Raw genomic sequence first — 15,242 nt, forward strand, 5'->3', positions numbered from 1 at the left:
AAAATGTGTGCCATTTACAAAGTCTAAACGTTCTGGTTATTGTACTATCAAGGAAGTAGGTTGGCCTCGTGCGTTGCGCAGTTAACTATTATCAACACACAACATAATCCGCTCACTTCAGACAGCAGGACACCGGTGTTTGCCGAGAAATGTCTGCGTGTTATGAAAGTTGAAGTTGGAGTCATTTCCAGGGCGAGAAACAGTTTTTAAACGATCAAAAAAATAAAATAAAAAATATAATAAAATAAAATCACAGAATGGTGAGTTCATACAAATATTGTATTTGAGACAAACACGGTTGGGTTGGTTCTAGTTTACCCGTTTTTCATTAATAAGTGAGTATTCTGGATTGAATTGACCGGAAAGATGTGTAGCTCCATAGCTCCAGTTACACTACAAGAAAGTCCGAGACGTCCAAGAATTCATTCTTCAACAAAATACTTTTCTCTTTATTTGATGTTTCAAAAGCAATTTAACTGAAAAGAGATTAGTGTTATACAGAAAGTCTTTGTTACTCAGAATTAGATGATGTAGTAAACTCAAGGGGTCAGGAATAGTTCGCACAACAGGTGGCATTATTTGAATAAAACAAACTGAAATTGCAACTGCAAATAAATCCCTCACACATAATCCTTTAAAACGTTAATTTAGGTAAATAAAAATCACAATAATGTACTTCACAAGGACACTTATTCATCGTATGAAGTTTTATACAGTAATTACTGATAACAATTACCCCCTTGTTTGGCCGAAATGGTCTCTTCCAGGAAGTCCCATTCAATGTACAGTCCGGTTGTTCACGCCGCTGTCGCTGAGAGACAAAAAATAAGTTACAGACAGATAAAAAAAAAAAAGATAGAACAATAACAAGACAAAGCACGTTGTTAAACATGCTAGCTTGTTGTAACAAAATAACGTAGTGTTCAGAACCCGGAAGCAGCGCGTTCAGAGTCCCTGAGCAGCCTGTTGGTAAGAAGCCACCATGTCAGACTGGGCCAGCATGTGTCTGGTCTTTATGAGTCTGTTAAGTCTTCTCACAGCAGCCGCTTACATTCTTTACTCCGGGATCCTCTCCGACATCACAGTGCTCACTGGCTCTCCCCGGTTCAAAAAGATCACATTTGCCTACAAGTTTAAGGAAGGACCCTACAAAAACTGCGGACAACTTTTCAAGGAGTCTCATTGTATTGGACCTGGACTTTCCTGTATCGGGGTGTTTTATGATGATCCCAAAAAGGTAAACATCCAGAATTCACAGGAAGACAACAGATTTGTAGGAGATGTGTGCACGATACACGCTTTGGTACAGTTTGTCCAATAGTTAAGTTTTATTGCCGGGTTGAGGTCGTAAAGCTTCAGGTTTGTGATCTGCAGACTGACCGCTAGATGGCGGTGTTGCTATTCTAAAAACTACAGTAACCGTGGCGGACGAATGTTTCACCTCTCAGCAGGTGGTCAGCTTCATTAGAAAGAAACTGGCTTTTTTTAAAAAAAGTCAGATTACAAGTCATACGTAGAACAAAGCCCGGAAAAAAGGGTCCAATCAATTAGGTGTATTTTTTTTAAATGTGATATGCTATTTAATTCAGTCTAAAAAAACAAACGTAAGACTACACCAGATATGGGAAATGGTTTGTTTTACAAAAGGGTCTGACTTGAGGAAAGTGTGGAAAATAGTGTAATTAATCAGAACTACAAAGTCTAGGAATCATCTTCTTAACTAAATAATTTAGATTTCTTTGATACTTGTCAAAAACTTGGGTAATTATTTCTTCTTCATCTCTAAACACGAGTTCTCCTCACACTTGGCGAGCCTCTTTTAAAGTGTACCCTTTAAGTCAATGTTTTTCTTCTTTTCTTTAGCAAGGGTTAGTTATTGTGATAGCATTTCAGTTAGTTTTCATTTTCTCTTTGTTTTTGTGATGCAGAAACTGGTGGATCTGTTTTGCACTGTTGTGTTGTCCTAAGCAAAGTTCTTGTTGCACATCTGGAAAGGCTGTGGTATGTTTTATGAATTCAGATGTATTGAAATATAATCCAAGAATGTTAGGGGATTTACGTTCATGAGATGTGGCCACAAATGTGTACAACAATAGATAAATATGCCATACATCATGAAAATAAACAATTATTTATCAATACGGTTACATTTTTTTAAATCTGAGTGCTAATCGCAGACAGCTAATTAAAAACTAATCAATCATGTGGCATTCCTATGGTTGACAAAAGAATGACTTTATTCATTGCAGTTAAGGTGTTTCATAAACACAAATCAATTTAATGTATATTTTCAATAATTGAGCAATTATGAACTGACCAATCCGGTTTTACACTACAGATGAAATCAATTCACCGAGGGTAGAACATTTCACGACGTAGCAACAACATCTGTGTTTGCGTACCAGGAGCAGCCTTCAATGTGACGCCTAAAGCAGAGAGAGTTCAATCAGACTCTCCAATATGATAACAGAATGTAGTCCTCACTGGAAAGATGAAAATTACTGGGGTTGTAGTGTAAGTTAACCATCAGGGAACGCAACTGTTACTCCTCCTCAATCTGCAATCAATACACACTTCTCCAGGCTTGGAAATGTAGAGTTCATCCTCGAACAGGAATCTGACTGGCTTGTCTTCTTTTCTTGAGGTTTTCACAGTGGCAACATCCAGTTGTATAAATCACAATTACTCTGGCATTGTTCCTCTCTCCTCTCTGTGTGGTAGGGAGTTATTGTGGGAGAGAAAACGCCAGCATTTGATCAAATGAGGCACTTTGAAATCCCAATTATGAAATAAAAGTGAACTCCGGTGATATCGTTGTGGTCGTTCTGTAAAGGCCAAAGATCAAACTGGCAAATGTTATTGCAGTTCTGTGGATGTGTCTGAAGCTTGTTGTTTCCTTTATTGCGTTACCAGTTCTCTTATCACCACTATTAGTTAGTCTGATCGCTCTCTGAGATTATTTTTTTTTTTTTTTTCATGCACTCCCAGTTGCTTGCCGTGTGAACTCATCCATCCTCTGAATCTCAGCTCCTTCAAGCAGCGGGAAAATAATATCAGCTGGATCTGTTTCCCTGATACATAATACTGCACTCTCTCTGGGGCCTCCACAAGCATGCGGTGCGTGTTCCCAAATTTTAAAGTGAGGCCAGCGTGAGTTGTGTTTTTGTTGGGCTCTCCAACACCAAGAAGGAGCGGACCAGAAAGCCTCACCTTGAAGTGATTAGTGAAAAATTATTGTTCCGTTGCACAGCCGAGGGTGTACAGCAGCGGTGTCAAACTCATTTCAGTTTGATCTCAGTGGTGGCGGAGCCGGTAAAATGATTGGAGTTGGTGGTTTTTAGACATCCTGAGTTTTATTTGTATATTCTGAAAATGTTTGCTATCTATCTATCTATCTATCTATCTATCTATCTATCTATCTATCTATCTATCTATCTATCTATCTATCTATCTATCTATCTATCTATCTATCTATCTATCTATCTATCTATCTATCTATCTATCTATCTATCTATCTATCTATCTATCTATCTATCTATCTATCTAACTAAACAACAACAAAAAGAAAGTGTACAACTTGGACACAGACTTTTTTTTTTTTAAATTGTTGCTGTCATATACATCAGCCAAACATTTCAAACGTTTATGTTCACATTTACGAATCAGGCAAATTATATCTGAGTGATAAAAAGATTCTGATTCTATACAGTATTCTGTTAATCTTCTAAAATCATTTAATCAGCTAAAATGTCAGAGTTATAGTGAGTATTGAATGGTTCTCAAGTGTTTTTCTGCTTTTCTATTTTTATGAATTTAATATAACTTTTTATTATGTTAGACTGTTTGGTCGTGTCAACAGTACATTTGCTCTTTTGTTAGTACTTTTAAATGACAGTACCCTTCATAACTGTAAGCTTCACTGCTGTGCCGGTGAAACGATTGAGCAGTCGGTTCCCTACCTCTGATATGGAATCTTTCTTGCGATATTGTGCTCTTTTTTGATATTACTCCTCCTTTTAAAACTTAAGATGCCACTTAAACCTGCCACAGTTTTATGCACAACAACCTGATGGAATGTACCCGCAGTTCAGCGAGGAGATCTTCCCAGCTCTGCTTCAAAACCCTTTTGTTATGCTCATCCTTTCTTTTCCCCCCAAGCCGGCAATTAGACTAGTAGTGGCTCCTAGTTCCACTGCACAGTCACAGCCAAGTCCTGATCTAAGTTAGAATAATTGGCGTAATGATCTCGGCTCATTAGCGTCCGAGCCTCAGGACGCCATTCAGTCCCTGCGTGGGGAACCCCAGAGAGTGCTTTCAGATAGTAGGTCTTGTATTTGGTGTCTAAATAGTGAGACACCGTCCACTGAGGATTTCAGTGGGAAGGTATTGTTCCGAAGTGCAGCTGACGGAGGAAAAAGTGTCAGCGTGGCTGGCCTCACCCTCTGCTCTCAGGTTTCTCACTTTTACCTCCTTTAATCACTTCCTCTGGAGAAACAAAGGACCTCAACGAGAACTCGAGTGGGTCCCAAGATGGTTGCCATGGATACTAGTCTGGAGCAGCTCCGTCTCTTCCTTCGTATGGGGCTAACACGTGGTGTGTGCCTCGATCACTACTGCCTCCTCCTCCTCCTTCACCACCAGCCTCTTCGCTGCTTCGAAGCCGGGGGGGTTTCTCTGACCCAGTGTGCCCACTTCACCTCTGCCCCGCGGTGCTCCATCACCAAGTCCAGCAAACTGCAGCGGGTGGTGACGGGGTGGGGGGGTACATCCTGTAGTATTCTGTCAATTTTGATTTGCCGAAGCAATTGGGGTCAGGGCCTGTGATCCTTCAGACATAGATTGTCCATATAAAAAAAAAAAAAATATTGGATGACAAGTGGGAGAGCAGCGAAATGCCACATAGGTCCCATCCTCAGGGACCCTCATGTTTGTGTCAGAATATGATGAAAACGCTGTGAGTGGCAGCTGGAAAGGAAACGCTCTTCAAAAAAAGTGCATCTGTCCAAATGTTAGGCTTTGCGGTGTGTGATGAAATCTCTTTACCGCTTGCCCTTTCAAAAAGTTGTGTTAACTTTTAAAACGCAGGCCTTTACTGAGTGTGAGCCTGGATTGAAGAGGCTTTCCATGCTTGCGGAGATGGTAAGCACCTCGTTTCCCCCGTTTCCTCACCAAAGCCAATTCAGCCGATGTGCAACAGAGACAAAAAAGACGCGTCATCCCCGAGTTGATTTCAGAACCTTTTTGCCTCAGATGAGCTGTCAGCGTATTGAAGTTGCATCAAAAGACAGTACACTTGTGCCTTTATGAGCACAGAACGGCAAAACAGACAGCATGGACGGATGCTTGTGCTTTTGGCCCTTTTTTTTTTTTTTTTTTTGTTCTGGACAGCCGACTTGGAGCCCTGTGATGGTTAATAAATCCACTTGGCTCCGACTCTCACTCATCCCACAAGACAGCCAAAGCATCAAAAATATCCCCATAATTAAAGATTTTTAGATGTACCCGATGTAATTATAGTGACATCAGTGGAACATTTAACTGGATATTTAAAAGTCACAAGGAACAACCTTTTTTTTTTTTTTTTTTTTTTTTACTTAAACCTTTGGTCTGACAACTTCACTGAAAGTCCAACAAGTGACAGTCATGAATATAAATTTGGAGTGGGCGAGTTGATGTGTATTCAGGGTTGGTTGACATTTAAAGAAGATCATCTCTCCTTCTTTGATACGTTTGTGAATTTAAATCGTGTCATTGCCACTGAACATCCAGAACAAAATCTTTGGAGTGAAGACACTTTACTCAGAATGAGTTGATCCTAGAATTGCATGTTAATATGTCTGGTCATTATGGAAGGTTTTTTTTTTCCGTTTTAATGCAGCATCAGGCAAGACGAGAAGACATAATAGTCCACAATAATACAAGTTTGGAAGCTTTTTCTAAGGCAGAGTGAATGTTTTCTTTTATCCAGCACAAAATTGAAAGTATGGGTGGAAGCTGTTGATTTCTAAAGCCTAATTTGTCTGTAATACAAAAATAATAACAAGGGCAGGACTCTTGCTAAACCCCCCCCCCAAAGATACACACAAGTCATGATCACACTTCATCATAAAAGCAATTAAAACAAAAATTGAAACTTGGAATAATTTTTTTTTATGTTATTCATGTTGTAATAGTCATAATATACTTCTCTTTTCCTTGATTCCTACCAAAATCAGATGAGGTCAGGTGTGGATGCTGATGTATGTGTGATAAATGAACCTTCTCTGAAGTGCCGTGTAAATACCACGAGTACCAGACTTGTACCCGTCACTGCCCTTGTGTGTTGAAGCATAGAGGAGAAATAAAAGCCTTCTCAGACTGACTGACTGTGCCTGCAGCGTAGCGTTGATAGGTTTAGGAGCAAATTGGACGATTCCAGCTTATTTATCACATGAGCCTTCAGTAGTGCTCAGCTCGGCACAGTGGGGAGAGAGGCTTGCTCATCCCAGGAGTATTCATTTGTAAAGAGTGTTTCCCTCTTCTTCTTTTTTCTTAATGGCCACCACGGTGCTCAAAATGGAGGAAGAAGCAATAATTGCTGTGCCGCCCAAATGCTCCAATTAGGGCTCAGATTAACAAGCGTCTCTCCTCTTTAACTTTGGCACCTGGCTAACATCACAAAAATAACTTTTTTCCTCCCAAACTTCCCCCCAATTCTATTTATTTTTACTTATTGTACACAATATTTTGAAAATGTTGGCGATTCTCATATTTTTCTGTCAGATTGAGTCCCATGAGACAAGATGCTGCTCAATACAGTGTTTTCATGCAAGCAGTCTCTGCAGAAAAACACAATATTAAACATTAGGATTTGTTCCCAAATGGCCAGATAACATGTTTTGACAGCGTTCGCCATCCTGCAGGCTGTGGAAAATGTTGCCAGTTGGAATCACTATAATCACACAAAAAGAATCAGAAACCTCAAACACTGATGAGACTAATGAGCCTCGTAACTCCCATAGCTTTTACGCTTCGTTTTATTTTATGTTTGGAATTTTTTTAATATATCTTGTCATTATTTTTAGGTGCCTGGGCCGCTTTGCCGCTATGCCGTTGGCAGTATACTGAGCGAAGGAGAAACCAAGGCCGACCAGGAGCTTTTGGAGCGCTACGAGACCTCTGGCTTTAATTTCTTCACCTTTCCTCAAGTCACACATGTGGTCACCACCTCGTTTCCCTTCAGGACATCTCTGTCCATCCTCCTGGGAGTACGAAGAGTGTACCCACGACTGGAGACGTACATAAAGGTAGGATGACGGATGAACTCCTGGCTCTGTTTTGTAACAGTGAACTAGTTTAAATGCATATTGAAAAATCTGACGCCAAACAAAAACTGTTCAATCGGAAAAAAAATAAATAAATCTTCTACATGTGAGAAACTCTTATACCAGACTGAAGCATTCAAAGGTTTTTCAATTATCGTATTATGTTTTTTTTTAGTCATGTAAATAATCTGTGTCTTGTAATATAGAAAAGTAAAATCGAAACGTATTAGATGATAAAAATGACAAATTCTTCTAGTGAACCCAATGGTGCATTGAGGAATACGATATACAGACAAACACATTTTAAATTTTAATCACGCCACGCAGAGATGTTTTCTCCTCAGTATTCAAGCATCCAGCTGGTGTACATGTGTGTTTCATTCTAAACTGAGTGTGTGCATGAGTAAACAGACGTAATCACAGTGAATCATACTGCATCATCAGCAATAAGCCCTTTACATGCAGGTCCCATGAGCCTCGGTGCTCTCAGTAAGTAGGACTGCACATCGAGTCAGCACACACACACACACACACACACACACACACACACACACACACACACACACACACACACACACACACACACACACACACGACAATTAAAACACTTAAGGCCACACAGCTTATACTTATACACAGTAAACATGCTGAGTTTTCACTGTTTCTGCTTTTAAATTGGATCTAAAATATTTATATCAGTTGTTAATGACATTTTCAATGTGCGATGGTAGAACAAAACAAAAGTCACTGTTTTTCTGTCTGTTTATTTTAGCGATGGAAAATCGAGAAAAGGAAACGTGTGAGTGTGTGTGATGGAATGAATCATCGCTAAATCTGAGGTGGACTTGCGTCAACCAGCAGATAAATGATCAATATCTCACCCCGTGATCATATCATGCGTTTGACTCACACTGTGTGTTTACCGACTGAACAGAGTTGAAATACATTTTGTGAAAAGTTGAACACGTCAGAACTTTTCATTACACTTCCTCGGGCTGCCTTTGTGGCATCCCCTGGAGGGCTGCCGCCTGCGTTGGATAGTATAGCACGAGGAGATTTATGGAGGGGAAGGAGGTTGAGGCGAGGACCGAACTTGAAAAACCGAGCAGAAGGAATAGACGGAAGAACATTTTGAGTTCTTTTTTAGCACCAATTGATGAATGATTGTCGTGGCGCGCTGCTCCAGGGATGCTGGGAAAGTGAGTCACTGTGATGGACAGAGAGTTCTGTGAATGCGCTTTAATTGTGAAGTGTGCCGAAAACAGGTGGCAGCACCACAGGTTGTCTCAATCACTCTGTGTCTGCGGGAGCAATGAGCTTGCGAGGCCTGTCTGCCTGCCTCCGCCATCTGCTTGGACTGTGTTTAAGCCTGGCCGTGCTCCAGTGGCACTTAGCCTATCTGGGAGGTTGGCGCACCTGGTCTGGATGTAGCTTGTTGTAGTTCCAAATATCCACAAAATTGGAAGCACTCTTTCATTGTAATGCCTTCATATAGAGTCCCAGGTACCCGTTGTATTGATACAACAGCTGTAACTAAATGGTATACCTTTAATATATATGTATATAGGATTTTTTCCAGATGTGTTACTGATGCAAGTGCACTTTACACAGGGAGCTAAAATAATAAGGCTTTCCATTAAAATCATGAAACTGCAGAAACAAACAACAACAGTTTAAAAACATCTAACGCACCATTGTATAACAGTGCAAGCATTGCCTGAAATGTAATCATCAAACTTTATAATACATTGAACTGTGTCTAAACAGCATATTCATCCATTTGTGAACCGAGACTTTAGTCAGTTTAAACGTGTTTGTATAAAATAATATAACCTGAAGGTAAATAGCGCTAGCTCGGGTGTATTGTGGTAATGTGTGCAAACTGACTGATGTTATTACGCTCCTCATTTATTTTCCCTGCTGCAGTTATTGATATGTAACCTCAGTGGGGAGGGAAAAAGGCCCGCTGTAAATTCCTATTGATTTATTCTAGTAGAAGGTAGATGTAGAAGCAGCATCAGTGGTATAAACAATTCATGAAATGCTATCTTCAAGTGGTGTAGTGGTTAGCAGTATGTATTTGAGTCAGGTTTGCATGTTCTCCCTGTGGGAGTGTGGGCTTTCTCCAAGTATTCCTTGGTTTCCTTCCACAGTGCAGTGTATGTGTGTGTCCAGGTTGTATCCTGCCTTGACCCTTGGCCTGGTGGGATCGGCTTCTGCTTTCTATGACACCGAGTTGGATGAAGTGGTATAGAATATAGATTGATCGAATATCTAGAAAGCCCTTGAAGTAGGGAAAAAAAACAAAACAGATCTGAAGTTTCTGTGGTTAGACGACACATTTCCACAGAGAGACACTTGCAGAATTTAAATCTTGAGGTTGCACGTTGGGGTGGCTGTTTGTTTTAAATGCAGCGTCCGTGCGTCAGGATTGTTTTTTTTTCTTTTTCCCCTCAGCGTTTCAAATTAGAAACTATAACACTTCATTTAGTTTTCATGGCAAAGTTCAAATTGGAATTTCATTTTCTCCTTCCAGCGTAACACAATTTATTGCTTATGATGAAATGATTCTGTAATTTCACTGTATTGAAGCTAAATGATTCTATCTGTACAGGAGGAACAGGAGCTGAAGTGGGGATTTTTACTGGGAAAACTTTTTCTTTTTTTTTTTTCTTGAAGGTGAATTACGAGCATTGTGAGCAGAGGATGTAAAGGTTGTTTGTTTCACTAAATTTGTCTTTCTTGGAAATTGTTGTAAACAAAATTACTACATTAATGACTGACCTCAGTGCAGATAGTATTCCTCTAAACCGTAGCTGAGCCACAGCTGAATGGAATAACTTTAAATGGATTTCTTTTATTGAATAGAGTATGCTGTTGATGGCTGACACTTTGAATATCCCAAGTGGTAAGACCTTTTGAAACAAGCTCATCAGCATTTTGCATGCGTGGCTAGTCATGGCGGAATGATTTCTGTCTGTCAGGCGCTTTGTGTGGCTGCCCCACGGTTCGGCCTGATATTTGCCTAGTAAGACCATCGATCGGTCCCTCTGTTTTTCTTCTGTGCCTTGGCTTTTTAGTGGTGGGCTGCGTCACAGAAGCCCTGGCATCTTGAGATTTAGTTTGAGCTCGGTGGCCAGGTCTTCAGACTGGATTGGGGACTGGAGCGGGAGGATAATATTGCTGACATTCACTGAGATCTAAAGGTTTGTGAAAGGCAGACGATGGAACATTTGTTTGCTTGAGGGCACTCAAGTTTCTTGCCAGCGCAGAGGTTCTGGGCTGAATATTAAGCATGTTCCCTTTTGTTCCTGAGAAAGTGACCAATTTTTTTTTTCTTTTCTTTTTTTTTTTTTTAACCAAGTTGCACACATGGTAGACTGATTATAGAATCAGCTTTAGCCTGATAGAAAATGAAACCTGAGTTTTGGACCATGAGGTGCTGCCTCCCGCAATTCTTATTCTTGTCATCTCTGTGACGCGAAGCAGTGCACAGATGCTAGTCCGCAGGGTCTGGTAGACATGCAGACTTTTAACCTAACTCTGACGTACATTCGGAAAGGTCAGAAAAGGTTGTAGGTTTTTTTTTTTTTTTTTTTTTTTTGGACAAAATAACTGAGGCCATGTCCTGCTGGAGGATGTAAAAAGGAAGTTGGTTTATGGTTTCAAGATAAATGTACGACAATGTGAACCATATTTCTCTCCAAGTGTCAATCGTTTTGCGGGGGATGAGTCAAACCCCCCCAAAAAGGTCATTTTTTAAGTATAAGAAATATATTTTTAGTTTTTATGTGTGACTCATTACATTGATAATGTTGATGGGGTGATCAAGCAGTTTGGATAGTTTATTCATGAACTTTTAAAGTCACAAAGATAGTCACAGAGATAGATAGAGTGTCGTTGTATGACTTACTCACCAAACACATTTTTTCTTCCTCCTAGAGTTTCTCGATGTTTCTGTATGGAGTGAAAATCCTCTAAACTAAGTAAAAAGGTGCTTTGATTTTAGAAGTGATTTTATAATGGATCTATTAAATTTCAAATGGTGTTTTTTTTTTTCTTTTTCTGCTGACGCAGTATAATTTTATTGCAGTGAAGTATCTTTTAATTAATTATATCATGTACTAAGATGATGGGCCTTTTTTTTTTTCCTTTTCTTTTCCCTGCATATTTTGCATCACGACCCAGCGAGCTAACGCTTTCCTCGGGAGCCTCTGTGGAGTTTGCCCATCAAATGTTCAAACACGACTTTCATCCTGCAGCAGCCGGGAATCTACTGTTGGTGTTAAATGTCACATCTACATATGATTGATCTGATTTAAACTTTATTCACCGTTGCACTGTCGCTCTGAATTAGGATCAGGTGTGATTACAAATTAAGGATTGTAGCTATTTATAGATATGGGACAAATTGTTTTGTGCCAGTGGCCATCTTATCAAAAAAATCAAGCAATACTTAAAAGACGAATGTTATGAGTGGTTTGCACGCAGCATTTCAGTATACAGTTTGTATGTCGTCCCCCCCCCACCCTAATAATCCACAAACATACATTTCAGGATAATTGGTGACCCTAAACAGTAGGTGTGTGTGTGTGTGTGTGTGTGTGTGTGTGTGTGTGTGTGTGTGTGTGTGTGTGTGTGTGTGTGTGTGTGTGTGTGTGTGTGTGTGTGTGTGTGTGTGTGTGTGTGTGTGTGTGTGTGTGTGTGTGTGTGTGTGTGTGTGTGTGTGTGTGTGTGTGTGTGTGTGTGTGTGTGTGTTTGTTTGTTTGTCTGCCTCTCTCTCTCCGTTTGCCCTGTGATGAACCAGCAACATGTCCAGAGTGTGTAATGACTTCACCCACAGTCATCTGGGATAAAATGTATTTAAATGAAACAACGAGAGCAGTTCTATCATTAACGGACAAAATAAAGCCATAGTGAACGAACTAAAATTAATTACACTTCATCAAAATTAGAAACTAAGCTCATGTAGTTCCTGGCTGCAGGACGTCAGGACGCCAAATCCCTCCTGAAATTGAATAGAATGTTTTAATTTTTGTGGAAAATCAGTTTAGAGTGAAAAGAGAAATGTATTTATCTTGCATTCAATTTAAATCTGAAAACACGTTGAAATTAGCCTCCAGTGGTGAGGTGCTGTCTTTAACAAATTGTAGAATGTGTAGCTATATTAGAAGAAAATATTCTTTATAAAACTCTTTTTAGACACCTGACCAGCTTGTTATCGCTGTGATATTCTTCTACAATATAATGAAAGCAAAAAAGGAAACACGCCCACAACCAAACTCATTTGCTGGAGGCTAAAACAGTCCAACAATTTGGTCGTGTCTTTTGTTGCGATAGGCATGCAAATTAAATGAATTTGCTCCCGTGTCCTCTTGAGGGATTTTCTGAAAAGCAATCCAACAGGCAATTTTGAACCATTCAAGTATGAGTCCGACAACGGGGTGGGGGCACCTAACCAAGGTGTGGAGGTTTGGGGGCCTCATTGAATGAACTGCAGAAAATGGGAAAGATAAAAAAAGAGGATTAGGATTTAACTGCTTTGTTCAGCTCAGTGACTTTCAGACAGTGGTTCATTTGTCAGGGCTGAATAAGGCTGTGTAAAGAGTGTTGTTGCCTGAGTGACACCAGGGTTGTTCATACTGGCAGTGACTACTGTCACTCAGTATGTCCTTGGACTCTTTGGACCTTTTTTTTTTTTTTTTTGCTCGTCGTTGCATTAAAAGGATTATGACCATGAAAGGCCTGTGCAGACACAGTTTTGCCCTCATCCTTAATGTGAAGCAATTAAACTGTTGTACTGTTACGAAAACACTATTAAAGGTGCATAGTTCGGTTATCAGAAACAATAATGTGACAATGCACAACAGAACCAAGAATAAATATAGCTTGAATTTGAGGCATTTGCTCGCTGTGGTTAACGGAGCACGGCGAATAAATGTGAGGGGAAAGTAAATTGGCAAGGAGACGAGTCCACATGCCTCTGATAGATTGGTACCCTCCAGAATCTCTCGAATTACTATTATTACCTCACAAGCTACAGGAAATGGTCAGATGTCACTGTCCCTTGAATTACACATTTTGTTAGTGCGGAGTGCTCGTCTTGGCATTGCAGTACTCTTTCAATTGCATCTTAGGCTTAACAGCAGGATGCATGACAATGGCGCACTCCAGCCAAAAAGTTTTCCACATTTTCTACCAGATCTACCAGATTCACACATCAGGACATGTCCCCAGCTGTCCAATGCATTTCTGAAAAATCCCCCATTTTGTTTTGACACCAGAGGTGAGTGTGTTGACGAATTGCTTGTGGCGTCATTTGGAGTGGAGCCGGGCCGGGATGTGGAGTCACTCACTGAGCAGGTCACTTTTTCAGATTCTATTCTGTTTATGCAAACGAGATTTTTCTCTTTTAACTGTTTGTGTATGCGGTAGACAGATGTATGCAAATGTTTCAGGGACCCAAAACAATGTGATAAAGGTTTCTGAGAAAAAAATGAAGTATCACGGTAACTGTTTTTTTCCGGAATTATAAAGTGTTTAAGCATACTTTTATTAACCAACAATTATATTCTGTTTCATACTGAAATCAAATGTCGAATGAAACCACCTCTTAGTAAGAGACACATGAAGTGATTCTTGTTCCCTCAGAATGTGACAGTGGCCAGATTTCCGCATGACAATAATGCCAAGTCATACCGCCAGGAAAGGAGAGTGCTGGCATGTTATCCTCCAGACAGTAAAAACCTAAAGTTGGCAGATTCTTGCTGATACTTCTGATACCATATATGTGTGTTGGTTTGAGGTAGGATCTCTTTTAAAAATATCAGTATTTATGTTATAATGACTAATTTTAAATAAATCTGTTGTTAAAATTTATATTATCACACTGTTTAGCTCCTAGTTTCTACAGTTAATGTGCCAACTGTCTGGCTGAGATATTGATCTCTATATAAGTTGTATTGTTACTTTCGCCAACAAAAATCTGTCCGAGAAGGTTATATATTTGTTTACGTGTATGTTTTCATTCATTGGTTTGTATGCAGTGGCGACTGGTCATTAGGGGCAGGGGGGGATGAGTTGTGGCTCCATTCATTCGGATGCCTACTGGAACTTGAAGCCCCACTAACAACTTCATTTAGAAGCTCAGAGCTGATTGGCTGGTGCTGATTGAGGCTCTGCTTCACAGAACCTGAGAAAGCCGTCACAAATGCCAGCTTTGTGAGCAGCTAGAGCTAACAGTTAAGAATCCAAATCAATTAGGTCGATTAATATATGACAAGGAGTACGAGTTTGAAACTTTAAGTATTTCATTAATTTTCAGATCTCCCGGTAGTCGAGTGGTAGAACTTTCGTCTTTGAAACTGCATGACCGAGTTCGGTTCCTATCAATTACTTTTCTTTCTTTCTTTTTTTTTATGGAATTTTTTGCAGGGATTGGCTATTTTACTGGATCAGCGCCTATATGGTTGTTATAGTGTTAAGGCTAAAAGGTTGTGCACACACTTTATATTGGAATTTAGTAGTGTCTGAAATAAATTCTTGCCCCACCAAGTATTTACATATAGAAACGCCACTGTTTGTATGTATGTATTTTAACAACCTTTTCACCAAAACTATCAAACCTGAATTGAAATGAAATCTGTAAGGATGATTTGCCATTATCCAAGGACCAATCGATTCATTTTTGGGATGTTCACGGCGAACCATTTCACAATAAATCCCCAAAAAACTGCAAGAAAATGTCCCAGCATGGACGTGAGAGAGGCACCTCATGGAGGAGAGCAAAGGAGATCAGTGGCTGTTGCCATGGAGACGCTTCCTGCTCAGTGTTTCACACAGTGATGTAGCTCCCTGACAGGCTGGTTAGCATCGGTATGAGCCATCCTCTACAGCTTCTACAACCAATCCCGTCGGTATCAGTGATATCAACTAGGG

The 15,242-nt window shown here is 40.0% G+C and overlaps 1 protein-coding gene across 1 annotated transcript in view; it reads left to right on the forward strand.

Annotated features, from left to right (window-relative positions):
• The first annotated feature begins 755 nt into the window (after positions 1–755).
• The window catches only part of tex264b (testis expressed 264, ER-phagy receptor b), a 38,517-nt gene continuing 24,030 nt past the window's right edge, over positions 756–15,242 (forward strand). Inside the window, exons 1-2 of the mRNA XM_080462478.1 lie at positions 756–1,237; positions 7,065–7,286. Coding sequence (XP_080318604.1) covers positions 983–1,237; positions 7,065–7,286 — 477 coding nt within the window. The 5' untranslated portion in view covers positions 756–982. The remainder of the gene's footprint in view (positions 1,238–7,064; positions 7,287–15,242) is intronic.

Source organism: Lipophrys pholis (assembly GCF_963383615.2).
Source record: "Lipophrys pholis genome assembly, chromosome: 4".
NCBI lineage: Eukaryota > Metazoa > Chordata > Actinopteri > Blenniiformes > Blenniidae > Lipophrys > Lipophrys pholis.